General features: G+C 43.6%; 1 protein-coding gene across 1 annotated transcript in view; it reads left to right on the top strand.

Annotated features, from left to right (window-relative positions):
- LOC143110256 (adenylate cyclase type 8) overlaps positions 1 to 27,500 on the top strand; it is a 57,488-nt gene that overhangs the window by 7,739 nt on the left and 22,249 nt on the right. Inside the window, exons 5-7 of the mRNA XM_076273143.1 lie at positions 68 to 179; positions 1,069 to 1,196; positions 2,690 to 2,848. Coding sequence (XP_076129258.1) covers positions 68 to 179; positions 1,069 to 1,196; positions 2,690 to 2,848 — 399 coding nt within the window. The remainder of the gene's footprint in view (positions 1 to 67; positions 180 to 1,068; positions 1,197 to 2,689; positions 2,849 to 27,500) is intronic.

Consider the following 27,500-nt stretch of genomic DNA (forward strand, 5'->3'; position numbering starts at 1 on the left):
CAGTCTGCTGATACACCACTGCATGTGTGTGTGTGTGTGTCTGTGTGTGCATGTGTGGTGTTTGCAGCATTCTGTTTGCGGACATTAAGGGCTTTACGCAGCTCTCCATGATTATGTCGGCTCAGGAGCTGGTGCGGACACTCAACGAGCTCTTTGGGCGCTTCGACCGTCTGGCAGAGGTGACTCCTTATCTTGTGTTATCTCATCTCTCCTCTCCTCTCCTCACTTTCCCTCTCCTCCCCTCTCCATTCTTCTTCTCTCTCCTCCTCTTTTCTCCTCTCTTCTCTCTTCTCTCTCCATTCTTCTTCTCTCTCCTCCTCTTTTCTCCTCTCTTCTCTCTTCTCTCTCCATTCTTCTTCTCTCTCCTCCTCTTTTCTCCTCTCTTCTCTCTTCTCTCTCCATTCTTCTTCTCTCTCCTCCTCTTTTCTCCTCTCTTCTCTCTCCTCCTCTTTTCTCCTCTCTTCTCTCTCCTCCTCTCTTCTCTCTCCATTCTTCTTCTCTCTCCTCCTCTTTTCTCCTCTCTTCTCTCTCCTCCTCTTTTCTCCTCTCTTCTCTCTCCTCCTCTCTTCTCTCTCCATTCTTCTTCTCTCTCCTCCTCTTTTCTCCTCTCTTCTCTCTTCTTCCGTCCTCTCTACTTCTCCCTTCCTTTTCTCTCGTCTCAGGACTCCTGTCTGTAGTAGGACCACTGGATTAAACATCAACATTAGCATCAACATTATCATTAGCATCATCATTATTACCAACATTATAATTAGCATCAATATTAGCATTAGCATCAACATTATCATTAGCACCAACATTATAATTAGCATCAACATTAGCATTACCATCAACATTATCATCAACATGATCATTAGCATCAACATTAGCCCCAACATTATAATTAGCATCAACATTATAATTAGCATCAAGATTAGCATCAACATGATCATTAGCATCAACATTATCATTAGCGTCAAAATTATAATTAGCATCAACATCAACATTAGCATCAACATTATCATTAACATAATCATTAGCATCAACATTAGCATTAACTTGCTGTAATCTTTTTCTTCCCGTGTGCAGGAGCACCACTGCATGCGGATTAAGATCCTGGGCGACTGCTATTACTGCGTCTCTGGGGTGCCAGAGCCCCAACAGGCCCACGCTCGCTACTGTGTGGAGATGGGCCTCGCCATGATCAGCACCATACGGTCAGTCCCATCCACATGACAATACGATCAGTCATATCAGCCTGACGTTATGGTTAGTCTTAGTACACCATACAGTCAGTCCCTGCCACATGACAATGCTGTAAGTCCCATTTATACAACCTACATGCTGCATCATTGATTTTCTGGTCTGTGAAAACATGAACCTGTTTCTTTGGCACGTCCATGCTGTGGACATGCTTCAACCCAAGTCCCCATTCCAACAGGAAAACATTTGGCCACTGCACCTGTTAGCTTGTCCAGCTTAGTAAACGGTGCTCAGTCAGTTAGCCTGCAGTGCTGGTATTCAGACACCTTATGTTTCTCACCCCGTTGCTTCATTTGTGTTCAGTTGAAGTTGCCCATTTAAGATGAGACCCTGTTTACCAGCTGTGCTTTAAGAGGAGACCCTTTAACCTGCCCCTGTTCACCAGCTGTGCTTTAAGAGGAGATCCTTTAACCTGCCCCTGTTCACCAGCTGTGCTTTAAGAGGAGACCTTTTAACAGCTTTTTTACCAGCTGTGCTTTAAGAGGAGATCCTTTAACCTGCCCCTGTTTACCTGCTGTGCTTTAAGAGGAGACCTTTTAACAGCTTTTTTACCAGCTGTGCTTTAAGAGGAGATCCTTTAACCTGCCCCTGTTTACCTGCTGTGCTTTAAGAGGAGACCTTTTAACAGCTTTTTTACCAGCTGTGCTTTAAGAGAAGACCCTTTAACCTGCCCCTGTTTACCAGCTGTGCTTTAAGAGGAGACCTTTTAACAGCTTTTTTACCAGCTGTGCTTTAAGAGGAGACCCTTTAACCTGCGGCTCTCTCTTCTTGCGGTGCTTTAAGAGGAGAACCTTTAACCTGCCCCTGTCCTCCTGCTGTGCTTTAAGAGGAGACCCTTTAACCTGCGGCTCTCTTCCTGCTGTGCTTTAAGAGGAGACCCTTTAACCTGCGGCTCTCTTCCTGCTGTGCTTTAAGAGGAGACCCTTTAACCTGCGGCTCTCTTCCTGCTGTGCTTTAAGAGGAGATCCTTTAACCTGCGGCTCTCTCTTCTTGCGGTGCTTTAAGAGGAGACCCTTTAACCTGCCCCTGTCCTCCTGCTGTGCTTTAAGAGGAGACCCTTTAACCTGTGGCTCTCTTCCTGCGGGGCTTTAAGAGGAGACCCTTTAACCTGCGTCTCTCTCCCTGCGGTGCTTTAAGAGGAGACCCTTTAACCTGCCCCTGTTTACCAGCTGTGCTTTAAGAGGAGACCTTTTAACAGCTTTTTTACCAGCTGTGCTTTAAGAGGAGACCCTTTAACCTGCGGCTCTCTCTTCTTGCGGTGCTTTAAGAGGAGACCCTTTAACCTGCCCCTGTCCTCCTGCTGTGCTTTAAGAGGAGACCCTTTAACCTGCGGCTCTCTTCCTGCTGTGCTTTAAGAGGAGACCCTTTAACCTGCGGCTCTCTCCCTGCGGCGCTTTAAGAGGAGACCCTTTAACCTGCGTCTCTCTCCCTGCTGCGCCCCCTGCAGGTCGGTGAGGCAGCATCTGCAGCAGGACATGGACATGAGGATCGGGATCCACTCGGGCTCCGTGCTGTGTGGGGTGCTGGGCCTGCAGAAGTGGCAGTTTGACGTCTGGTCCTGGGACGTGGGCATCGCCAACATGCTGGAGGCAGGAGGCATACCTGGGTATGTGAGTGTGTGTGTGTGTGTGTGTGTGTGGTGTGTGTGAGTGTGTGTGTGTGTGTGTGTGAGTGTGTGTGAGTGTGTATGCTGGAGGCAGGAGGCATACCTGGGTATGTGAGTGTGTGTGTGAGTGTGTGTGTGTGTGTGTGTGTGAGAGCGTGTGTGTGTGTGTGGGGGGGGGGGTGTCTGTGTATGTGTGTATGTTTGCATGTGCATTTGTGTATGTGTGAGTGTCTGTGTGTGTGTGTGTTTGTGTGTGAGTGTGTGTGTGTGTGTGCGTAGGGGGGGGTGTCTGTGTATGTGTGTATGTTTGTGTGTGCATTTGTGTATATGTGTGTGTGTGTGTGTGTGTGTGTGCGTGTGCATTTGTGTATGTGCGTGTGTGTGTGTGTGTGTGTGTGTGTGTGATCGTGGCAGTTGCCATTGTGAGTCCTGAATGCTGGTATTGTACCATGTAACTTCAGCACGATCGCCACACTGGATACACAAGGCATTATTTTTTCATGAAGGAGAAATGACAAAAGAGGCACCAATGCATTGAAAAGTGATACCAAATCTCGCTTTATGTTACCTCACACATGCTAATCATTAGTCCATGAAGCCTGTTTATTGAATCCAGCACAATCTGTTTTCTATGATGCTGAGCCTGGTCTCTCCTGATGCTGGTGGATGCAGCATTCTGTGCTATTTCAGCGTTTCCTCCGTATTTTAAAAGCTGTGTTCACTGTATTTTAGTTCACTGTATTTTAAAGCTCTTTCAATATTTCTCTGTGAAGCTCCTGCATATTGAACCTTTCATGCCATTAGGTTAGGCCCACAGAATCAAACCTACCAGTCACTGTGGTCTTAATTCGCTGTAGTCTAGTCCAGTGTTTTTCAACCTTTTTTGTGCCACGGCACACTTTTGACACTTAAAATGTCCCACGGCACACTAACATCCTGTGTGAAGAAAAAATAAAAACATACCATAGCCTAAAATTTCAAATAATACACAAATATGGCCTTATTATGGCTTTTATGCAAGACCTGCTCAATAAAACAAGCGCCCTCTGTTTCATTTGTAGGTGACTATATCTAATTGAATTGTTGTTATGAACTGGATATGTGATGATTCTGTGAATACTGGATATGGGGCCCCCGTTGTACAATGCCTGCATACCACAAATAGTGCAAACACACAATCAATGAGAGCATGTGGTTATAAATTCTTTGATGCAACAGTTGCTTTTCTGGACCAGTGAGTGACATTTGGGTAATTTTCTGCGGCACACCTGATGATCTCTCACTAGTGTGCCCCGGCACAGTGGTTGAAAAACACTGAGTCTAGTCTGTCTCTCAGTGGTCCTCAAGTCTGCTTCCTGTTTTGGTTGCCTAGTTACCCCTAAATGACCCAAACACATATCTCCATGCGATATGCACTGCACACACAGCAATGGCTTCTTTTTAATCCACTTGGGATCTGTCCTACTACGGTTGTCATGGAACCGTATGGAACCATCTGTCACACGCAACATATTTCGTTAACCACACAAGTCATTCAGACATTTCAGACATTCAGACAAGTCTAAAAACACAACCAAAAATTGATGAGGAATATTTTATTATTTCCACTGGTTAAATGTAAAACTTGTAATATTTTCTAAGAGGAGCTGGGAGCCTTTTATTTGGTTGCTACCTGAAGCTCATTCAGATGCAAATGATTATCCAGCCAGATCTGGGTTGGGCCGTCATTTTGTGGAGGATAACCGATAGTCATTGTGTCATTTATCCCTGCTATTTCCAGGATATAGTGTTTGGGTGTGGCTGTCAGGGTAACCTATATAGGATGAAGAAAAATGTAACACAAAAGTCAATATAAAAACTTTTAATGAGTTTCTAATTAAACGTAATATGACAATGTGAAATATTTTAAATTTTTTTCTTTCACTCACTTTCATTTGGTCACCCTTTTTGTAGGGATTGTCTTTCTTTAGTTCTTCAATCAACTGTCCGTCACGTCTTGAGCTGATGTCGATGGACTGCGCGTCGAAGCACACTTCCATCTTTAGAATCAGGTTATTTAAATCTGGACCAGCTGAAATCTTTATGCTTGTCAAAAAAAAAGATTTATTTGCATGGCTGTGTTCAGTTGAACACAACAAAAAAGATGAATGCAGTGAATTGGAAGTGAAGTTATCATAAATAGAGTTTATCACCAGAAACAATCCATCATTAGCTCAGTAAATAAGAGATGTGTGTAGGCCTACTGTACCTCTTACAGGCAGAGATGGGAATATGACCACCGACAACTAGTTTTGTCAAGGTGCCAAACACTATCAAATCAGATTTGACACAAGGGATATCGGCTTGCAGTTTGCTCTGTAATGAAGAGAATTTATAGTGATTTTCCCATCATAACGTGTGTGAACCACACACGCACATTTCTGAAGCTGGTCCCCCATGTCATTAGAAAGGTTCATTTGTACCGCAAAAGGAAAATATATGCTGTCAAGCGTTTTAAGTAACTAAACTGTATATTTTCTGGCTAGTAGTGACTAACAAATTACTCAAAATCCTAACAGTGCAAAGGATGGCATTTACAGCTCAAGCCGGCAAAAATGAACTGCAATACTTGTGTTACTTTTGCAATGAGAAGTTTGGATGCAAAAATACACACCTTTTCTAGCCTGGCGAGCCAGACCCACATTAAAATATAGGGTCTGGGCACTCACAGTTCGCAGTGCTCAGTCCGAGGGGCGGGATAATCAGTTGTCTTTCAAATTCCCTCTGCACGCAATAGGATATTTGTTTTCAAGTAGCAGGGAATTCAAGCCAAACCGTTGCAACTCTGCCATCAATCATTATGTTAAGCCCACCAAACTACTCTATACACGATTTCATTGCCCTGATTAAGTTTCGATTTCTGGAGCTCACAAGCCAACGGAGAGTTGCTAGACTAGCCCTGGCAATTTAATTTGCTGCCGCTAGGGGCGCGTCTAGATTTCTAGGCTACACCTTTTCAGTATTATAGGTGAAAGTCATGGATTTTTTGTCAGAATTCAAATAGTGAAACAATCAAGATCAGCCAACCAGAAGTCTCTTGAAATCATGTTCATGGCATATTAAATCAAATGAAAGGCAGGGTTGTCCTGAGACTCACCATGTTGCTGGATGGTGGATGTTGGATGGTGAATGTGGGTTGGAGTCTTCTAGTGGGATGTGATGATGATGAGGTGACATGAGAATTGAGTGTGTGTTTTATACACATGCCAAGACACGCCCTTACAGACATCCAGTCAGATGATGTGGGTCAAATTGCTTATGCCATCAATAGAATAGAGATCTAAACAAACTCGAAGTGGCTTAAATAGCATTGAATGTAGACATGTGGCATCATTTCTAGCCAATAAATCGTTTTAAATGTAGGCTATAGCCATTTAAACATGTTTTATCTGCTAGGCAGCAGCTTAGCCGCATAACACAGATTCCCTGGCAAGTGTAATAGAAAAAAAACAATTCCAGTGTATATCTCCCGTCTTCTCAAAGACTGGCGGCTGTTAAGAGTGACTTTTTTTAGCCAGAAAAATAAAGCCAAGACACAACCGTGAATTTAAAGGAATTATCCGGAGTAAAATGCACTTTAGATCAATTTACGGATGATTGGGAGTACATACGTTGAGTTGACATCAAAATCATGTCATTCGGATGTGTTTTGAGAAAGCCAAACCGAAGTATCCCGAGGTCTTTATGTGGTCGGATAGAGAGTCCAGAATGAATTTCATCAAGCCAGTACCTTTCCGGAAATGTTGCCATCTTTGCTGCCATCTTTAGGGGAAAGTCCGTAGGAGTCGATTGCCAAGTGTGCTGACAATCGTGTGTCACTCTTTACAATGAGCACTCTCTGGAAATTCACAATTTCGTCGCCGTTTAAAAAAAAAAAAAAAAACATAGTCCAGTATTTCTTTTGAAATTGAAATGAAGTTGTATGGACTGGACTATGTTTTTTTTTTTTTTTTTTAAACGGCGACAAAATTGATGGCAGCAAGGATGGCAACATTTCCGGAAAGGTACTGGCTTGATGAAATTCATTCTGGACTCTCTATCCGTGTGTATGTGTGTATGTTTGTGTGTGCATTTGTGTATATGTGTGTGTGTGTGTGTGTGTGTGTGTGTGTGTGTGCATGTGCATTTGTGTATGTGCGTGTGTGTGTGTGTGTGTGTGTGTGATCGTGGCAGTTGCCATTGTCAGTCCTGAATGCTGGTATTGTACCATGTAACTTCAGCACGATCGCCACACTGGATACACTAAGGCATTATTTTTTCATGAAGGAGAAATGACAAAAGAGGCACCAATGCATTGAAAAGTGATACCAAATCTCGCTTTATGTTACCTCACACATGCTAATCATTAGTCCATGAAGCCTGTTTATTGAATCCAGCACAATCTGTTTTCTATGATGCTGAGCCTGGTCTCTCCTGATGCTGGTGGATGCAGCATTCTGTGCTATTTCAGCGTTTCCTCCGTATTTTAAAAGCTGTGTTCACTGTATTTTAGTTCACTGTATTTTATCGATGGTACGCACACACCCACCTAACTTTCAACGCAAAAACGTGTTATATCCACGATGAGTCTCGAGTTAATGAATTAGCTCATACCATTGTGTGCTGATAACCAGCATAGATAGTAATAGAAAACAACAAGCTATCCTACAACTTCTGTAGCATGCCTGTGTATCTCTCCTGCTCAAACAAAAGGTGCGCATGTGCATAGTTCTGCATTAAGTTGATTTTGATAACTTTACAAACTTTACTTTACAGAAAATTGTAAATAGCCTACTGGCATGCAGTTAATGGAATAGGCTACTGTGCAGAGTTGAGAAGTTATGGTAGCCTAGGCCAATTTGGTGTGAATACACGCACACAGGGGAAATTCTCTCTCGTTGTTGAGTAGCCTGGCTGATACGCACAGTGCGTATGGCCGTGGTTTTGGCGCGCCTTACTGAGAACGTCTGGCTGAAGCTCTCTCTTTTTTCGAGCTCCGCTTTCATATTTCCTAATTGTCTCATGCGAATTGTTGTCATTGTCTTTGTTGTCTGTGATAGCATGCATTGATACGGGCAAAGACAGGTGACGATAAGACACTTGTTTTCTTTTTTAAATGTCCCGCGCCGGGGCCCCCTAGTGGCCGGGGCCCGGGGCAGCAGCCCCTTTGCCCAATGCCCAAACGCGGCCCTGCACACACACATTTGAAAAGCTTGAAACACACATGTCTAATCCACCTTTTAACTTAGCCTAGCCAGTGTTGTAAAAGTTAAACGCTTTGTTTTCGTGCAGTAGCCTATTTGATAAGCAATGTCATGGGTAGGCTGACGTGATTAAGGAGGGCTAATTCTGTTCCTGTTTAGCATATGTAAAGGTTTTACTTAGGCTCAATAATGATAGGCTACAACTGCATGTTAGGTTAGATTAAGCAAAAGCGTTACAAAACATTTTGTAAATAAGCGGGTCGGATTGCGGGCCATTGTCTCAATTAATATTCCCGTTTTTTGTCTGGGGGGGGGGGGGCTTCAAAAGCCCAGGGGCCTCAGGTGGTATTAAGGCGCCCCCGTGGCCATGGTTATATCAGTAAATGTTTTCATGCAGTCAGAAATGGGCTTAGAATAGGTTTGGAGGAAGGAATTTAATTTAACATAGGCCTAATTTACAGTGAGATCATACAAGACTGAAAGCAAACATTCCACGTATCATTGTTGTGTTCTATGCATCCGCTTGTAATTGCCAAAAACGTGTTAATGATAGTCAGTGTACCCCATAGCGTGAATAAAGCAAATAAAAAGGCTGAATATGTCTGCATGCTATTGGCTAATCAGCGTTCGATGGACAGGGCTTAGCAATAGCTAAACGATAGGTCTTTTGTTTTTTCAAAGACTTATCTTGACTCTGTATCAAAGTAAATTGTGCAAATAGCTTCAGGAAGTCCAACTGAAATGTAAAATGAAACTTGGGCCTAGCCCAAGAATTAAAAACAGCCCAAACAAGATTGTTGCAATATAGATGTCTTCAAACTATCTCAACAACAGAGAAATGAAACTACTCCAACTGGTCTCAGAGATGTGGGGAAACATATTGTGTATTCCATTATGTTCATGTGATTGTGTGGAGTGTGGGCACACTGAAAAACAATAGCAGATACTACACACAAGTAAGTATAATGAATAATTGGTAATTAGGAAACAATGGTTTTTCAGTGACAGCTACCCTTACAAAAATGAAATGTTTGCGGCAGATTTGAAGCAAACTTGTGGGTGATTTGTGGGGAAACAAATGAGTTCACTAGAAAATATTGCCAGAAGTTTGCCAATGTTGACCGCTAAAGGCAAACTTGCAGCAAAGTTCTGGCAACAATAAGTTTGCAAATGTCTTTGCCAGTGATTTGCCACCACACTTAGCCAATAATGGCAAACTTCCAGTGAACTTCTGGTGAACTTCTGGAAGCCCTCCTTGTGTCAAGACGTACACAAGTAAAATTGAGTTTACCTGTGCAAGTTCACAGAGCAAAGGGTACCGACAAAGGCAATCAGTCATATTGCCTTTATGCCAATCCAGGAACCACAATGACATCAACAGATACTAAATTGTTGGGGGTGTTTGAATTCTCTTCCTTGTAGCTGGTCTAAATAACAATTTTATTTCCTTATTAACTGCATAGTTGAGGTTAAAGATATGTAGGCACATCAAGTTTCTCACATACTGGAACTTCAATATACATATATGAATCACAGAATCACAACAACATAGACCTCTGAAGTTCGCCTACAAAAAAGAACCAAAACAGCCATCTTTGCCCACAGAAGGAGATCCGGTTGTTAATTGAAGCTAACTACCTATGGCAAGTTGCATTGCAAGTTAGCTCTGGGGTAGCAAAAATCTAAGTGTGCAGCCTTCACGTAACGGAGATCACAGTATCCACTCGAAGGTAGAGGACAAAAGTGTGTTCAGGAAAACGTCTGCATTTTAGACTTTTTCATCCCTGCGAGAGTTTAAAAGATGCGATAATTCAAAATCCCCATGTTATTTTCCCATAGGAAAAATCGCCAGATACCGGATGTCAAAGATGGCTGCTTTTTTGTAGGCGAACTTCAGAGGTCTATTGTTTGGGCTGTTTATTGAATAATTAAATAATTAAAGATTCATTTGACATTTCAGTTGGACTGTCTGAAGCTATTTCTGCAGAACTGAACAGGGGAATCATAAGGCTATAGCGACTGATCAATTTGAATCATAAGGCTATAGCGACTGATCAATTTGTGTGCTTAACTGCCCCACTACTAAGTACATCTAAATGCCTACTCTCAGTACATGCCACCTGTGTAACACAATGATGTTGAAAATACATGAATATTTCATGTAAACTTAACTTAAACAATTCAATTGAAATTACTTGATCAGATTGGGTAATCACAGCATGAATCGTGTGAACTGAAAGATAAATGATGGACTAATACTAAACATTTTATTATGTTTTCTGTTCCTTTTGACATTATAGAACATATTGATCATGCCATAATTATTGACTTCCCAATTAAATGTACCAATGGGTTTTAAATGGTGTTCAACTACGCAACCTTATTGATTACTAAATGATTGTATAGGATGATAATAGGATGTTGCATTTACATGTGACTACCTGAATCCAAATCTATTGGGGCGCATACTACCAGCCTGAAGAGCCATGGTCCAGTGTGGAGATCAGATTATGAGAGTGTTTATCAAACTGCAGGATGCAGATAATCTGCAACAACTGAAACATCAGTTGAGTGAACACCTTTGAACAGTTGTTTTCCAATAGTGTACATATTTATGACTTATAATTTTAAATAAAGCTGAATCTGCTCACAGGTGTGCTTAAATAATCAAATCTGAATCAAACTTCAGCTTTTACTTAGACAAATCACAAATGTTTAGCCTAATGAAAGGCCAATATAATAGCTTGTAATCTTAATAGCTTGACTTCTTCTATAATAGCCTAAACTTCTTACTTGATATAATAATATTCTTCACGCTTAATTTGTGTGCATTTTTGATTCTTTTATTATTATTATCCGTTCCTCAGTTACAATCTTTTGACCATTGCTTTTTCCTCAAGTTGCAGTGTGGTGAAAGCAGCCCTGGGTGCGATTAGTCTGGCTTGCAGCTGCTTGCAATTAGGCATTTAAAACACCTGAAACCATCACGAGCCTCATCCGCCGATCCCTCTGGACAGACCAGGCCGTTTCTGTTCCTCAGCGGCCCTGGTAATGTCTCGCGCCGCGAGTGCCTTTGCACTGCGCGCTGTCGTGGTTTCCCTCGGTTTCATAGCGTTATGTCTGGGGCACGATGACGTGAAGAAGTCCAAGACGTTTCTTAGCGCGCACGATAGGCCTGCATCCCCAGTGGCCACAATGAGTGAAAATACCGCTGATACGGGTGTACATTTCCACAATCCGAAATACAGACGTGGCACCCGGGATAGCAGACATTATTCTAGCCGCGAGCAAGCTGACACCAGTTCTTCAAAGCCGAAATCTCAACCGGCGCCTGAAGAGCCCACGGTGCAGTGTGGTAATCAGATTATGAGAGTGTTTATCAAACTGCAGGATGCAGAGAATCTACAAGTGTTTGCAGGTGAGTAGGTCTATTAGGCTACATGAACACACTTGCGCTGTCATTATTGAGTTGTAAACAAATATATAGGCCTACCAATGAGGCTAGCTTGAGAAAAATGTCATTTGTAAAAACAAAAAAGAAAGAAAAAACATTTTGTATAGGCAAATAGCCTACTGACAGCCTTCTTAATAACAGAATGGTATTGATTATTTTGTCTTGTCATGTTTTCATAGCGAATAATGCATTGCCCTTGTCTCTCTCTGAGCTGCCGGCCTTCTGCCGCATATATCTCAGGATCACCCGCAACGAGGCGGTCCTAATATCGCGCTATGACGGATGCTTTATCACACGGCAGGTAGGCTGTGCTTCCTTATTGAGAAGTGATTTATATTGTTATATTTTTGCATAATGCAGCATTACCCTACCGCAGATCTGCCTGAGGTGCCCTTTGGTGTCATGACAGAATTAGCCAGAGATATGTTGCAGTCAGTGAGGTGCCCTGTGGTGCCATGACAGAATTAGCCAGAGATATGTTGCAGTCAGTGCCATTAGCGGAGCTCTTCCCCTGCTATCCTCTTTTAAAACTCTAACAGGCTTTACTGGGATTATATTGCCCCCCCCCCCTTTACCTTTCACACAGTGTAGAAGTATAACACCCCCCCCCCTTACCAACCCCTCCCCCCTTACCTTTCTCACAGTGTAGAAGTATAAATCCATGTAAATGTAAATCCATCAGCACAGTTGGGAAAGCTAAAACACGTTACTAAGATTATGGGATGTTTGGCAGTTTACATTGGTTTACATGGGCATGGATTGCCGCGGATCCCCAAAATGCTTTGCGTTCACCAATGGGAAAATGCCATGATGATGACACATTCGCAATCTCTGTTGGAAAAGCCTAGCTGTGGTTGGTGCTGCATTGGTTGGTTGATTGATTGGTTGGTTGATTGGTTGGTTGATTGATTGGTTGGTTGGTTGATTGGTTGATTGATTGTGTCCTCTCCCTGTCCTGCTCAGGGCGCTGAGTTTGTCCTGTCCTTGCGCTGGTTTGGGAGGTCAGTGCGGCTGTCCTGCCCTGCTGCTGAAACACCACCACAGCTCATCTGCACACGCCACACCATGCAGGTGGCCTTCAGTGGGCAGGGCCTTGAAGATGCCCTCTCTGTCAGGGGTAAGTCATTAATGCCCTCTCTGTCAGGGGTAAGTCATTAATGCCCTAAGTCATTAATGCCCTCTCTGTCAGGGGAAAGTCATTACTGCCCTCTCTGTCAGGGGTAAGTCATTACTGCCCTCTCTGTCAGGGGTAAGTCATTAATGTCCTCTCTGTCAGGGGAAAGTCATTACTGCCCTCTCTGTCAGGGGAAAGTCATTACTGCCCTCTCTGTCAGGGGTAAGTCATTAATGCCCTCTCTGTCAGGGGTAAGTCATTAGCCTACTGAAGCTACAGAAACACTGTCATGTTAGTGGTATGTCATGATGGTCATTCCTATGATAAGTTATTCTTATGGTATTTTGAATGACTTCTAAAGGACCAGGGTGGTGATCTCATTTAGTATCTGCCTGCACATTTCTCACATGTATCACACAATGCACAATGAGGATAATCCTGACAGTAGAATCACATACATGTCATTGAAGAATCTATGCAGCCAAAATGTTTTATTTGCAGTAAGAATATCCCATCTTTTGCATGTGGTGGTGGTGGGGACATTACATTTTTTGATGGATCAGTGTACACTGTTGTGTGTGTTTAATGTTGTGTGTGTGTGTATAATGGTGTGTGTGTGTGTGTGTGTATAATGTTGTGTGTGTGTGTGTGTGTGTGTGTATAATGTTGTGTGTGTGTGTATAATGGTGCGTGTTTGTATAATGTGTGTGTGTGTGTGTATATAATGTTGTGTGTATATAATGTTGTGTATATATAATGTTGTGTGTGAATAATGGTGTGTGTGTGTGTGTATAATGTTGTGTGTGTGTATAATGTTGTGTGTATATAATGTGTGTGTGTGTGTGTGTGTATATAATGTTGTGTGTGTGTATAATGTTGTGTGTGAATAATGTTGTGTGTGTGTATAATGTGGTGTGTGTGTATAATGTGTTGTGTGTGTAGAATGTGTGTGTGTGTATAATGTTGTGTGTGTGTGTGTGTGTGTGTGTGTAATGTGTGTGTGTGTGTGTGTGTGATGTTGTGTTTGTGTGTGTGTGTGTGTATATAATGTTGTGTGTGTGTGTGTGATGTTGTGTGTGTGTGTGTATATAATGTTGTGTGTGTGTATAATGGTGCGTGTGTGTATAATGTGTGTGTGTGTGTATATAATGTTGTGTGTGTATAATGTTGTGTGTGTATAATGTTGTGTGTGTATAATGTTGTGTGTGTGTATAATGTGGTGTGTGTGTATAATGTTGTGTGTGTGTGTGTGTATAATGTTGTGTGTGTGTATAATGTTGTGTGTGTGTATAATGTTGTGTGTGTATAATGTTGTGTGTGTGTGTGTGTGTGTGTGTGTGTGTGTGTGTGTGTGTGTGTGTGTGTGTGTGTGTGTGATGTTGTGTGTGTGTGTATATATAATGTTGTGTGTGTGTGTGATGTGTGTGTATATAATGTTGTGAGTGTGAGTGTGATGTTGTGTGTGTGTGTGTGTGTATAATGTTGTGTGAGTGTATATAATGTTGTGTGTGTGTGTGTGTGTGTGTATAATGTGTGTGTGTGTATATAATGTTGTGTGTGTGTGTGTGTGTGTGTGTGTGTGTGTGTGTGTGTATAATGGTGCGTGTGTATAATGTGTGTGTGTGTGTGTATATAATGTTGTGTGTGTATAATGTTGTGTGTGTGTGTGTATATAATGTTGTGTGGTGTGTGTGTGTGTGTGTGTGTGTGTGTGTGTGTGTATAATGTTGTGTGTGTGTGTGTATATAATGTTGTGTGTGTATAATGTGTGAGCAATGTATTACGGGTGCGAAATCACGATAAATTATAACAAACTAGCCATGAAGATGAACATGTTTTCAGCATGTTCTAGTTGGAATAGTAGGCTATAAGCTAATGTAATAGTGTCATTTGATGCGATTTTCCGTGATATTTTAGAGGAGGCTGAGCTTCCCCTGTAGTCTTAGAGCAATCGCCTCTGGTGTATAGTGTGTGTGTGTGTGTGTGTGTGTGTGTGTGTGTGTGTATAATGGTGTGTGTGTGTGTGTGTGTGTGTGTGTGTGTGTGTGTGTGTGTGTGTGTGTGTGTATAATGGTGTGTGTGTATAATGGTGTGTGTGTATAATGGTGTGTGTGTGTGTGATGGTGTGTGTGTGTGTGATGGTGTGTGTGTGTGTGATGGTGTGTGTGTGTGTATAATGTTGTGTGTGTGTGTGTATAATGTTGTGTGTGTGTGTATAATGTTTTGTGTGTGTGTGTGTGTGTGTATAATGTTGTGTGTGTATAACGTTGTGTGTGTGTATAATGTTGTGTGTGTTGTTGTGTGTATAATGTTTTGTGTGTGTGTGTGTGTGTGTATAATGTTGTGTGTGTATAACGTTGTGTGTGTGTATAATGTTGTGTGTGTTGTTGTGTGTGTATAATGTTGTGTGTGTGTATGGTGTGTGTGTGTGTGTGTATAATGTTGTGTGTGTATAATGTTGTGTGTGTGTATAATGTCTGTGTGTGTGTGTGTATAATGTTGTGTGTGTGTGTATAATGTTTTGTGTGTGTGTGTGTGTATAATGTTGTGTGTGTATAACGTTGTGTGTGTGTATAATGTTGTGTGTGTTGTTGTGTGTGTATAATGTTGTGTGTGTGTGTATGGTGTGTGTGTGTGTGTGTGTGTATAATGTTGTGTGTGTATAATGTTGTGTGTGTATAATGTTGTGTGTGTGTATAATGTCTGTGTGTGTGTGTGTAATGTTGTGTGTGTATAATGTTGTGTGTGTATAATGTTTGTGTGTGTGTGTAATGTTGTGTGTGTATAATGTTGTGTGAGTGTGTGTGAGTGTGAGTGTGTGTATAATGGTGTGTGTGTGTGTGTGTGTGTGTGTGTGTTTGTGTGTATATAAGTATAAGTGTATATATACTCTTTTGATCCCGTGAGGGAAATTTGGTCTCTGCATTTATCCCAATCCGTGAATTGGTGAAACACACTCGGCACACAGTGAACACACAGTGAGGTGAAGCACACACTAATCCCAGCGCAGTGAGCTGCCTGCAACAACAGCGGCGCTCGAGGAGCAGTGAGGGGTTAGGTGCCTTGCTCAAGGGCCGTGCCTACTGGTCGGGGTTCGAACCAGCAACCCTCCAGTTCCAAGTCCGAAGCGCTAACCAGTAGGCCACGACTGCCCATGTGTATAATGTTGTGTGTGTGTGTGTATGTATAATGTTGTGTGTGTGTGTGTATGTATAATGGTGTGTGTGTGTGTGTATAATGTTGTGTGTGTGTGTATAATGTTGTGTTTGAATGTATAATGTGGTGTGTGTGTATAATGTTTAGGGCTGCACGATATATCTAAAATCTATCGTTATCGCGATATCAACGCTTGCGATGGACATAGCGCAAAGATTGTCCTTAATGTTTTATTCAGTTATTACAATGTACTTAATTTTCGATAAATTTTGATACATTTTCTGTGCCGTGCGCATTCCATTGCCTACAGTCTATGATGTATTCACATTCTGAATGTCAACATATTTTACCAAACCGATGCTGTCATGCTGCCCTAGAAGCCCGTCCCCTACCAGTTTAGGTGTGTGGTGTTTTAGGTGTTGAGGCAGGAGCTAAGTCGTGATGGCTGAAGATAGTGAGTCAAGCGAGGTAGGCTACACTTAGGTAAAGAGGAATTGGTGACTAAAGGAAAAGCACATCTGTTATATGGAAATATTTTGGTTTTATAAAGGACGACGTATTACAAACACAGCGCCAAATGCGTCCTTCTCCACCGTGTTAAAATAAACAATTTCTTTAGTTGTTGTTGTTATAGGATCAGAAGATAGCCTATGTATTTTCACTGTAAGGCTTGTATTTCATGATTTGCATTTAGCAAAAGCCCCAGACAGCAGCAGAGAGGTAATCAGGATTCGTTATTTGTAAAAGTTGTTTAGCCTACTTCGTTAGCCTGGACTGTGCGATCGCAGCCACTTACTTTCACTTTCCGCTGCCCTCGTAGTCGGCATGACGGTAGCCTAATAACGTGGGATGCGCAGCGTATGAGGTTAGACTGGGCTACATAAGATTTTAGATGAGTGACCGCCGCGATATAGCTTAAGTAGGCCTAGCTTTTTTGCTAGGCCCAGCCAAGGCTGGCAATGTGGAATATTCCGCTGGTTGGTGCACAAGTATTCAGATTGGCTGTCTATCCGCCTTTTACGAGGATTTTCTTGGAGCACATATTCCACACAACTTCGATAGCCTAGTCAGTAGGTATCTTAGCTGTCCACTTTCATCAGGCCATATAAAGCCTAGGCTACATAATATACTGCTCAAAAAATTAAAGGAACACTTACAGTTTTTCACAATTGTTAAAACCCATTTTTTGAAACCTTCCACCCTTCTCTCCATTCTCAAACTACATTCACTGAATGTCTGACAGTTCTTGCAAAATAAAACACTCGCCTTAAAAGTTTTTCTTGTGCTCAGAACCAAACAGTGTCAGAGCACCAATCAAGTGTATGATTGAAGTGCCATTTTTTTTTAGCAGTATATTTATATTGTTTATGTAGAAAATTATACATTTATTTCTGTAATTATACATTTACCCCCCCCCCCTTCCCCCAACCCTACAGTCTATGTTAGCAGCAAGTAGAATAGAGAAAAACATTAAATATTTAAATATCGCAAGTTATATCGTTATCGCAATACTCAATAATGTTATCGCATATCGCATGTTTTCCTAATATCGTGCAGCCCTAATAATGTTTGTGTGTGTGTGTGTGTGTAATGTTGTGTGTGTGTGTGTAATGTTGTGTGTGTGTGTGTGTGTGTGTGTGTATAATGTTGTGTGTGTGTGTGTTTGTGTGTATATAATGTTGTGTGTGTGTGTATAATGTTGTGTGTGTGTGTGTGTGTGTGTGTGTGTGTGTGTGTGTGTGTATAATGTTGAGTATGTATAATGTTTGTGTGTGTGTGTGTGTGTGTGTGTGTGTGTATAATGTGGTGTGTGTGTGTGTGTATAATGTTGTGTGTGTGTGTGTGTATATAATGTTGTGTGTGTGCGTGTATAATGTTGTGTGTGTGTGTGTGTGTGTGTGTGTATAATATGGTGGGTGTATAATGTTGGCTCTATCCCTGTTTTCTCTCAGTCAGTGGTGGATGGGTTCCCCTCCTGCGTGCTGCCATTCAGTGTGGGTTTGAGGTGGACGTCATGCCCAGGAAGCTCTCCTTCACAGCCCCGCTCTCCAGCTGTGGAGTAACATCTGAGGTAGAACCACCACCACGTTCAGCAGCTGTTCTCCAGTGAGCTGGCCTCTCACTGGGCTCTCCATGTCTTGGTCAGTTAATCTAGATCATGTTGTTGCTGTTGTTTACAGAATGGGCTTTACGTGCTGGCTGTCCAGTCAAGGCAAAAAGACCTGACTCTTTCCTGCCCAACTGAGTTCCATTACCCCATTGCCTCCCCTGAGCCCCCCCTTCCTGATAAGCCACGCCCCTTTGAAGATCAGGCCCCATCTTTTTCCATCACAGAGCTTCCATACACGCCTCAAAAGTCTGAAAACTTCAAGCCAAGATCTCCCACAGAGCCACCATCTTGGTCTAGCTTGGCAGGCTCCGCTACTGCCCCTCCTGTAATTCAGTCACCTGCTTTTGGAGTCCAGCAAGCCCAACACGTTCCTGATCCCCACTCGCAGTCTCCCCATATTGCTCAGGTTCTTCAGACTCTGGAGGCGAAACCTATCGCTCAGCAGGTGTCTCAAACACCTAAAGAATTGGAGGTCCCTGTGAAGGAACCACATGCCCTGACCATTTCCCCTCCTATGCCTGCTAAACCTGAGAGGATGCAGCCACGAAATACGCTTTTTAATTCCATCATCTCAAAGTGGTTGTCTCACCGCCATTCACCACATGTTGGTCTTACTAATACTCCCCTCCCTACCCAGACCAGCCCTCTACCTGAGTCTCATAGACCTGCTCCTTCCATCCCTAATCCATATCAACATAATGCTCCAACTATCGGATCCACCTTTAGACATCATCTTAACCAGCACTCCCTGGCCAACAAATATGAATCTGCCATTACAATCCTATCTCCTTCAGTTGTTCAAATGGAGACACAGTCCCAACAGAATTCTTACCAATATCTCCATCCTACACCACCTAGATTTCAGGCCCCGGCAGCTGTCTTCCCATTACATACAGGTACACGACAATATCCGAAACCTTTCTGGAAACCCGCTCTTACAACCCTGAAGCCACCAATTATTAAACCATCACCAAGCATCCAAAATCCATTCCTGCAAGCTGCCGCTATTGCACAAACTCCCACATCTGAGGTGGGTGTTTGGCTGAGCAACTACCTCTCTCAACCACACAACAATCTACATCAGAATCTGAGGCCTACAACCCAATCAACTGTAATTCCAACCTCTACAAGACCCAACAGTTACATAGAGATGCCAGAATCAGAGAGCTCAACTGTCTCCTCAGACTCAAGCATGTTGCGTCAGCCGAACTGGCAACCTTTTGGCGGATCTCCATATCTTAAGCCTGAGGTTCCACAGTCTGTTCCTACAAACCAGGCCTCAGGTTCTGATTATGATCGTAATATGGAGATGTCAAAGCCACGGAGTACAAGTCCCTCATTTTCGGACCCAGACATTTTACATTTCCCAAACTGGCAGCCTTTTGCAGATGTGCCTTATCTTAAGCCTACAATTCCACAACCTGCCCCTACCAACCAACCATCTGTTCCAACCTCTAAACCACTAGACGGTTTTGTGGAGATGACACAGCCAGAGAATACGGGTCCCTCGTATTCTAACCCAGATGGCTCGTATTCTAACCCGGATGAGCCATATTGGCAGATGTCAAAGCCAGAGACAGATAGTCCCTTATCTTCTAACCCAGACATTTCACATTTCCCAAACTGGCAACCTTTTGGAGAGACCCCCTATCTTAAACCTAATGGTTCACAACCTGCCATTACCAACCAGCCATCTGCTCTAACCCCTAAACCACTAGACAGTGGTGTTCAGATGTCAAAGCCAGATACTGAGAGTTCCTTATCTTCTAACCCAGACATTTCACATTTCCCAAACTGGCAACCTTTTGGAGAGACACCCTATCTTAAGCCTGAGGTTCCACAAGCTGTCCCTATTAATCAGCCATCAGTAGCTGAACCCAACTACCTAGATACCACTTTCCAAAATACATCTGTGTCTACCACCCTGAATCCACTGACTGTTAGTCTTTCTCCCAGCATAGAGAACCCACCTACGCCTGTGACCACTACCACAACTCCGAATTCAGAAGTGCCTCTTTGGTGGAGCAACCTAATTAGCCATTTAAGACCAACCATCCAGCCATCTGCTCTAACTCCTAAACCACTAGACAGTGGTGTGGAGATGTCAAAGCCAGATACTGAGAGTCCCTTATTTTCTAACCCAGACATTTCACATTTCCCAAACTGGCAACCTTTTGGAGAGACACCCCATCTTAAACCCGGGGTTGTACAATCTGTCCCTACCAACCAGTCATCTGTTCCAACCCCTAAACTACTAGACAGTGGTGTTCAGATGTCAAAGCCAGAGACAGATAGTCCCTTATCTTCTAACCCAGACATTTCACATTTCCCAAACTGGCAACCTTTTGGAGAGACCCCCTATCTTAAACCTAATGGTTCACAACCTGCCATTACCAATCAGCCATCTGTTCCAACCCCTAAACCACTAGACAGTGGTGTTCAGATGTCAAAGCCAGATACTGAGAGTTCCTTATCTTCTAACCCAGACATTTCACATTTCCCAAACTGGCAACCTTTCGGAGAGACCCCCTATCTTAAACCTAATGGTTCACAACCTGCCATTACCAATCAGCCATCTGTTCCAACCCCTAAACCACTAGACAGTGGTGTTCAGATGTCAAAGCCAGATACTGAGAGTTCCTTATCTTCTAACCCAGACATTTCACATTTCCCAAACTGGCAACCTTTCGGAGAGACACCCTATCTTAAACCTAATGGTTCACAACCTGCCATTACCAATCCGCCATCAGTAGCTGAACCCAACTACCTAGATACCACTTTCCAAAATACATCTGTGTCTGCCACCCTGAATCCACTGACTGTTAGTCTTTCTCCCAGCATAGAGAACCCACCTACGCCTGTGACCACTACCACAACTCCGAATTCAGAAGTGCCTCTTTGGTGGAGCAACCTAATTAGCCATTTAAGACCTACCATCCAGCCATCTGGTCTAACTCCTAAACCACTAGACAGTGATGTGGAGGTGCCTAAGCCAGATACTGAGAGTCCCTTATCTTCTGACACAGACATTTCACATTTCCCAAACTGGCAACCTTTTGGAGAGACACCCTATCTTAAACCCGGGGTTGTACAATCTGTTCCTACCAACCAGTCATCTGTTCCAACCCCTAAACCACTAGACAGTGGTGTTCAGATGTCAAAGCCAGAGACAGATAGTCCCTTATCTTCTAACCCAGACATTTCACATTTCCCAAACTGGCAACCTTTTGGAGAGACACCCTATCTTAAACCCGAGGTTGTACAATCTGTCCCTACCAACCAGTCATCCGTTCCAACCCCTAAACCACTAGACAGTGGTGTTCAGATGTCAAAGCCAGAGACAGATAGTCCCTTATCTTCTAACCCAGACATTTCACATTTCCCAAACTGGCAACCTTTTGGAGAGACCCCCTATCTTAAACCTAATGATTCACAACCTGCCATTACCAATCAGCCATCTTTTCCAACCCCTAAACCACTAGACAGTGGTGTTCAGATGTCAAAGCCAGATACTGAGAGTCCCTTATCTTCCGACACAGACATTTCACATTTCCCAAACTGGCAACCTTTTGGAGAGACACCCTATCTTAAGCCTGGTGTTCTACAATTTGTCACTATCAATCCGCCATCAGTAGCTGAACTCAACTACCTAGATACCACTTTCCAAAATACATCTGTGTCTGCCACCCTGAATCCACTGACTGTTAGTCTTTCTCCCAGCATAGAGAACCCACCTACGCCTGTGACCACTACCACAACTCCGAATTCAGAAGTGCCTCTTTGGTGGAGCAACCTAATTAGCCATTTAAGACCTACCATCCAGCCATCTGGTCTAACTCCTAAACCACTAGACAGTGATGTGGAGGTACCTAAGCCAGATACTGAGAGTCCCTTATCTTCTGACACAGACATTTCACATTTCCCAAACTGGCAACCTTTTGGAGAGACACCCTATCTTAAACCCGGGGTTGTACAATCTGTCCCTACCAACCAGTCATCTGTTCCAACCCCTAAACCACTAGACAGTGGTGTTCAGATGTCAAAGCCAGAGACAGATAGTCCCTTATCTTCTAACCCAGACATTTCACATTTCCCAAACTGGCAACCTTTTGGAGAGACACCCTATCTTAAACCCGAGGTTGTACAATCTGTCCCTACCAACCAGTCATCTGTTCCAACCCCTAAACCACTAGACAGTGGTGTTCAGATGTCAAAGCCAGAGACAGATAGTCCCTTATCTTCTAACCCAGACATTTCACATTTCCCAAACTGGCAACCTTTTGGAGAGACACCCTATCTTAAACCCGAGGTTGTACAATCTGTCCCTACCAACCAGTCATCTGTTCCAACCCCTAAACCACTAGACAGTGGTGTTCAGATGTCAAAGCCAGAGACAGATAGTCCCTTATCTTCTAACCCAGACATTTCACATTTCCCAAACTGGCAACCTTTTGGAGAGACACCCTATCTTAAACCCGAGGTTGTACAATCTGTCCCTACCAACCAGTCATCTGTTCCAACCCCTAAACCACTAGACAGTGGTGTTCAGATGTCAAAGCCAGAGACAGATAGTCCCTTATCTTCTAACCCAGACATTTCACATTTCCCAAACTGGCAACCTTTTGGAGAGACCCCCTATCTTAAACCTAATGGTTCACAACCTGCCATTACCAATCAGCCATCTGTTCCAACCCCTAAACCACTAGACAGTGGTGTTCAGATGTCAAAGCCAGATACTGAGAGTTCCTTATCTTCTAACCCAGACATTTCACATTTCCCAAACTGGCAACCTTTTGGAGAGACACCCCATCTTAAGCCTGGTGTTCTACAATTTGTCACTATCAATCCGCCATCAGTAGCTGAACCCAACTACCTAGATACCACTTTCCAAAATACATCTGTGTCTGCCACCCTGAATCCACTGACTGTTAGTCTTTCTCCCAGCATAGAGAACCCACCTACGCCTGTGACCACTACCACAACTCCGAATTCAGAAGTGCCTCTTTGGTGGAGCAACCTAATTAGCCATTTAAGACCAACCATCCAGCCATCTGGTCTAACCCCTAAACCACTAGACAGTGATGTGGAGGTGCCTAAGCCAGATACTGAGAGTTCCTTATCTTCTGACACAGACATTTCACATTTCCCAAACTGGCAACCTTTTGGAGAGACACCCTATCTTAAACCCGAGGTTGTACAATCTGTCCCTACCAACCAGTCATCTGTTCCAACCCCTAAACCACTAGACAGTGGTGTTCAGATGTCAAAGCCAGAGACAGATAGTCCCTTATCTTCTAACCCAGACATTTCACATTTCCCAAACTGGCAACCTTTTGTGGGAGCCTGAGATCGCACAATATGTCCCTATCAATCAGCCATCAGTAGCTGTACCCAACCACCCAGATATTACTTTCCAAAATATGCCTGAATGTGCCACCCTGAATCCACCAACCCCTAGTCATTTTCCCAGCATAGAGAACTCACCTCAGCCAGAGAACACTACACTTGTTCCCAATTGAGCAGTGCATGTTTGAGTGACTACCTCTCTAACCACAACCTCCTGCCGGGGAATCTTGCCTTGCATCCAGCGTACATGCATAACCACCCTGCAACTGAACACTAATCCAGTGCTGTTGATATGGGACACATCAAATCCTCATCTCAACTGTGTGGATCGTTTGAGTACTTTATGGATGATGGCATCAGCATTAATGGTATGTAGATTGCTGTATGTGTGTTGTAGCCTACTGCTAATTGTATGTGTCATTTTGATTCAAATTTAAGGTTTTCCTTCTTTCAGTATTGTCTTCATTGGAGGATGGAACCCAACATGGTTTAAGTATTGTCTTCATTGGAGGATGGAACCCGACATGGTTTAAGTATTGTCGTCTTTGAAATATATCTCAATAAAAAAAAACATTGAATTCAAGTTGACGTTTGAAGTTCAAGTTTATTGTCAATTTTATCCTGTACTTAATACAGCATATGCCTACATGTAGCGCATAGAGTATCCAAAGTCTATTGCAAAGTTTCTCACAGTTCCAAAGTAAATTAATAATCCTAGTAATAACAAATCCAGTGCAGTAATTAGCAATTGTTGGCATTTATTTGCAAAACTTTCACTACTTGTGGCTCATTTTGTGTATGAATGTTTGAGTTAAGATTCATGATCAAGATTCAGTTATTGTTATACAATACCCCTATAGGATGGTGTGGATGCACAATACCCCTATAGGATGGTGTGGATGCAGGCTGTGTTATACAATAACCCAATAGGATGGTGTGGATGCTGTTATACAATACCCCTATAGGATGGTGTGGATGCTGTTATACAATACCCCTATAGGATGGTGTGGATGCAGGCTGTGTTATACAATACCCCTATAGGATGGTGTGGATGCAGGCTGTGTTTGAGTAGTAGGCTGGGAGCTAAGGTGAACATACAGTATGTACCAATGAGGAGTCAAGGCTTCAGTGAGGTCATACAGTATGTACCAATGAGGAGTCAAGGCTTCAGTGAGGTCATACAGTATGTAACAATGAGGAGTCAAGGCTTTAGTGAGATTTAAAACTGCCCTTAGAGGAGGAGCCATGCCATACTCTTCAATTGTTTTATAACATTCTCTGAAATGTTTTTTGTAAAATCCAAGTTTTTGTATGTTTTTTGGTTTGATTTTCTCGTGATGTTTTAGCATGCTCTGAAAAACATGTAGGAAATAGTCTGATTTTGCAGCTAAGCTTTTATTTTGATATTTTTTACTGTACTGCACATGCAAAATTGACATATCTCTGATTGACCAATATCTTTAAGCATCATCCAGTCATATTACTAGATTGCTAACAGGGGAGAGAGCATAAGTGAGAGCAGTTGTGATGGGAGGGAAGGGAACAGTCCAATTCTAAAAGACCAGTGTGTCACATGATCGACATATCTTTATTCTAAAGCCATCCTGTGGCTTAAGCCCTTTAACACAGGAGAGCTGAAGAGTTGCTACGCTTCTGTTTTGTTGTGGTTGTTTCCCTGGTAACCTCTGACCTGCACAGCAGGTGTGAGAGGGCTCAGCTGGAAGAGCAGAAGGGATTGAGACGAGTCTCCCGCCTGATGGCCACGGTTCATGGAAAACACCTTTCAGCTCCTGGGACCGCCAAGGCTCTTAAAAGCTCCTGTGTGTGATCTGTGTTTCTGGAAATCGGAGGTAATCAGTGCAATCCTATTTAATACACCTGCCACGAGGAGCCGTAATGGTGTGCTTACCAGGAGCGTAATGGTGTGCTTACCAGGGGTGTAAAGGTGTTCCTACCAGGGGCGTAATGGTGTGCTTACCAGGGGCGTAAAGGTGTGCCTACCAGGAGCCGTAATGGTGTGCTTACCAGGAGCCGTAATGGTGTGCCTACCAGGGGCGTAATGGTGTGCTTACCAGGGGCGTAAAGGTGTGCCTACCAGGAGCCGTAATGGTGTGCTTACCAGGAGCCGTAATGGTGTGCTTACCAGGGGCGTAAAGGTGTGCCTACCAGGGGCGTAATGGTGTGCTTACCAGGAGTGTAAACAATACTGTATAAGTAATTTAAGCATTTTCAGCACCAGAAATGTGACAGTGGCCGATTACTTGCATTGCATGAAATTCAGCTTGTTGAGGTTAGTGCTCTGGCTGGGTGCTGGCTGTGTGCTGGCTGTGTGCTGGCTGGGCTCTGGCTGTGTGCTGGCTGGGTGCTGTGTGCTGGCTGTGTGCTGGCTGTGTGCTGGCTGGGCTCTGGCTGTGTGCTGGCTGGGTGCTGTGTGCTGGCTGTGTGCTGGCTGGGATCTGGCTGTGTGCTGGCTGTGTGCTGGCTGGGCTCTGGCTGTGTGCTGGCTGGGTGCTGTGTGCTGGCTGGGCTCTGGCTGTGTGCTGGCTGTGTGCTGGCTGCTGGCTGGGCTCTGGCTGTGTGCTGGCTGGGCTCTGGCTGTGTGCTGGCTGCTGGCTGGGCTCTGGCTGTGTGCTGGCTGCTGGCTGGGCTCTGGCTGTGTGCTGGCTGCTGGCTGGGCTCTGGCTGTGTGCTGGCTGGGCTCTGGCTGGGTGCTGGCTGCTGGCTGTGTGCTGGCTGGGGGATCTGGCTGGTATGAGTGCAAAGAACCTCAGCTCCGCTGGCTTTGAGTTCTGCAACACTTCTCAGGTGACCAGGAGATCCCAATATAGTGTGAAAATCCCAGACTGAAGCTCTTTACTGTGCAACATGTGGTTAGTCTTCCTGGGATCTCCCTTGTGGTTTAGCTAGTGTTAGCTCAAGTGTTTACTTCCTGGGATCTCCCTCGTGGTTCAGCTAGTGTTAGCTCAAGTGTTTACTTCCTGGGATCTCCCTCGTGGTTTAGCTAGTGTTAGCTCAAGTGTTTACTTCCTGGGATCTCCCTCGTGGTTCAGCTAGTGTTAGCTCAAGTGTTTACTTCCTGGGATCTCCCTCGTGGTTTAGCTAGTGTTAGCTCAAGTGTTTACTTTCCTAGAAACAGTGGGTGCTTCTCAGAATGTTTGGGCTCTGGCTGAAATCCTACATGGCACCTTGAACATTTAAATTCCCGACTCACCTTGGTCAGCTTGCTTGACAGATTGTCAAGTTTCACATTTAAAGCTTCAATTTTCCTCAGAGGCTGGCATGAAAAGGCTGAAGGGTTCATCTGCAGGATAGCTACTGTAGGCTGATGGCTACAGCACGTCCCAACAGCAGGAAAGATGACTCTTCTCAGGATATGGGAATCATATGAATACAATATAAAGATGACTCTTCTCAGGATATGGGAATTGTCTGTAAAACAAAAATAACTAAAACAGCTGGTCTGGTCCAAACATAAATCATATAGATATATATTACATATAGACATATTGATATATTGTACTGAATGCTGTTAATTAAGATAGGAATCCTGTAAATATGTCTACTGTCCAGGAAGTGAGTGTTAACTTTGTTAATTAAGATAGGAATCATGTCTACTGTCTACTGTGAGTGTTAACTGTATTTACGTTCTCTTGAGGTTTGGTGGCTGTGTGCCACTGTAGTGGACCCAGGGCCACTGACCGAAGTTCACAGAGCAGCTCAACTCTTCCCCTACACCTAAAATAAACTCTTCCCCTACACCTAAAATGAACTCTTCTCCTACACCTAAAATGTCCTGATAGCAGCTCAACTCTTCTTCTACACCTAAAATGTCCTGATAGCAGCTCAACTCTTCTTCTACACCTAAAATGTCCTGATAGTCGCTCGCTCGGATCGATCCTGTCTTCTATGTCTGTCTACACTGAATCCATTAAATATGCCCATATATGGCAACATAGTTCTCATAGAAAATAGCAGAGCAAGGCGAGCAACAGAAACAAAATGAAACTGCACAAGTGCCAGGGTTGCCAAATAGGCCAGGGTTGCCAAATAGGCCAGCCTGCCCACATTAGCTCCGTCCCTACTGGCACTGCAGGGGGTGTGCCGAGTTAGCGAATCACAGTTGATGGACAGCTCTCCCTCTCTAACTCTCTAGATCAGTTACTTGTGTGTGTGTGTGGACTCCAAGATGGACAGCTCTTTCTCTCTAGATCAGTTACTCGTGTGTGTGTGTGTGTGTATACCAAGATGGA

The sequence above is a fragment of the Alosa pseudoharengus genome, unplaced genomic scaffold (assembly GCF_046254945.1).
Source record: "Alosa pseudoharengus isolate Yale_2024_CS ecotype anadromous, Long Island Sound unplaced genomic scaffold, YU_APseudo_1.1 YU_APseudo_1.1_scf_7, whole genome shotgun sequence".
Lineage (NCBI taxonomy): Eukaryota > Metazoa > Chordata > Actinopteri > Clupeiformes > Clupeidae > Alosa > Alosa pseudoharengus.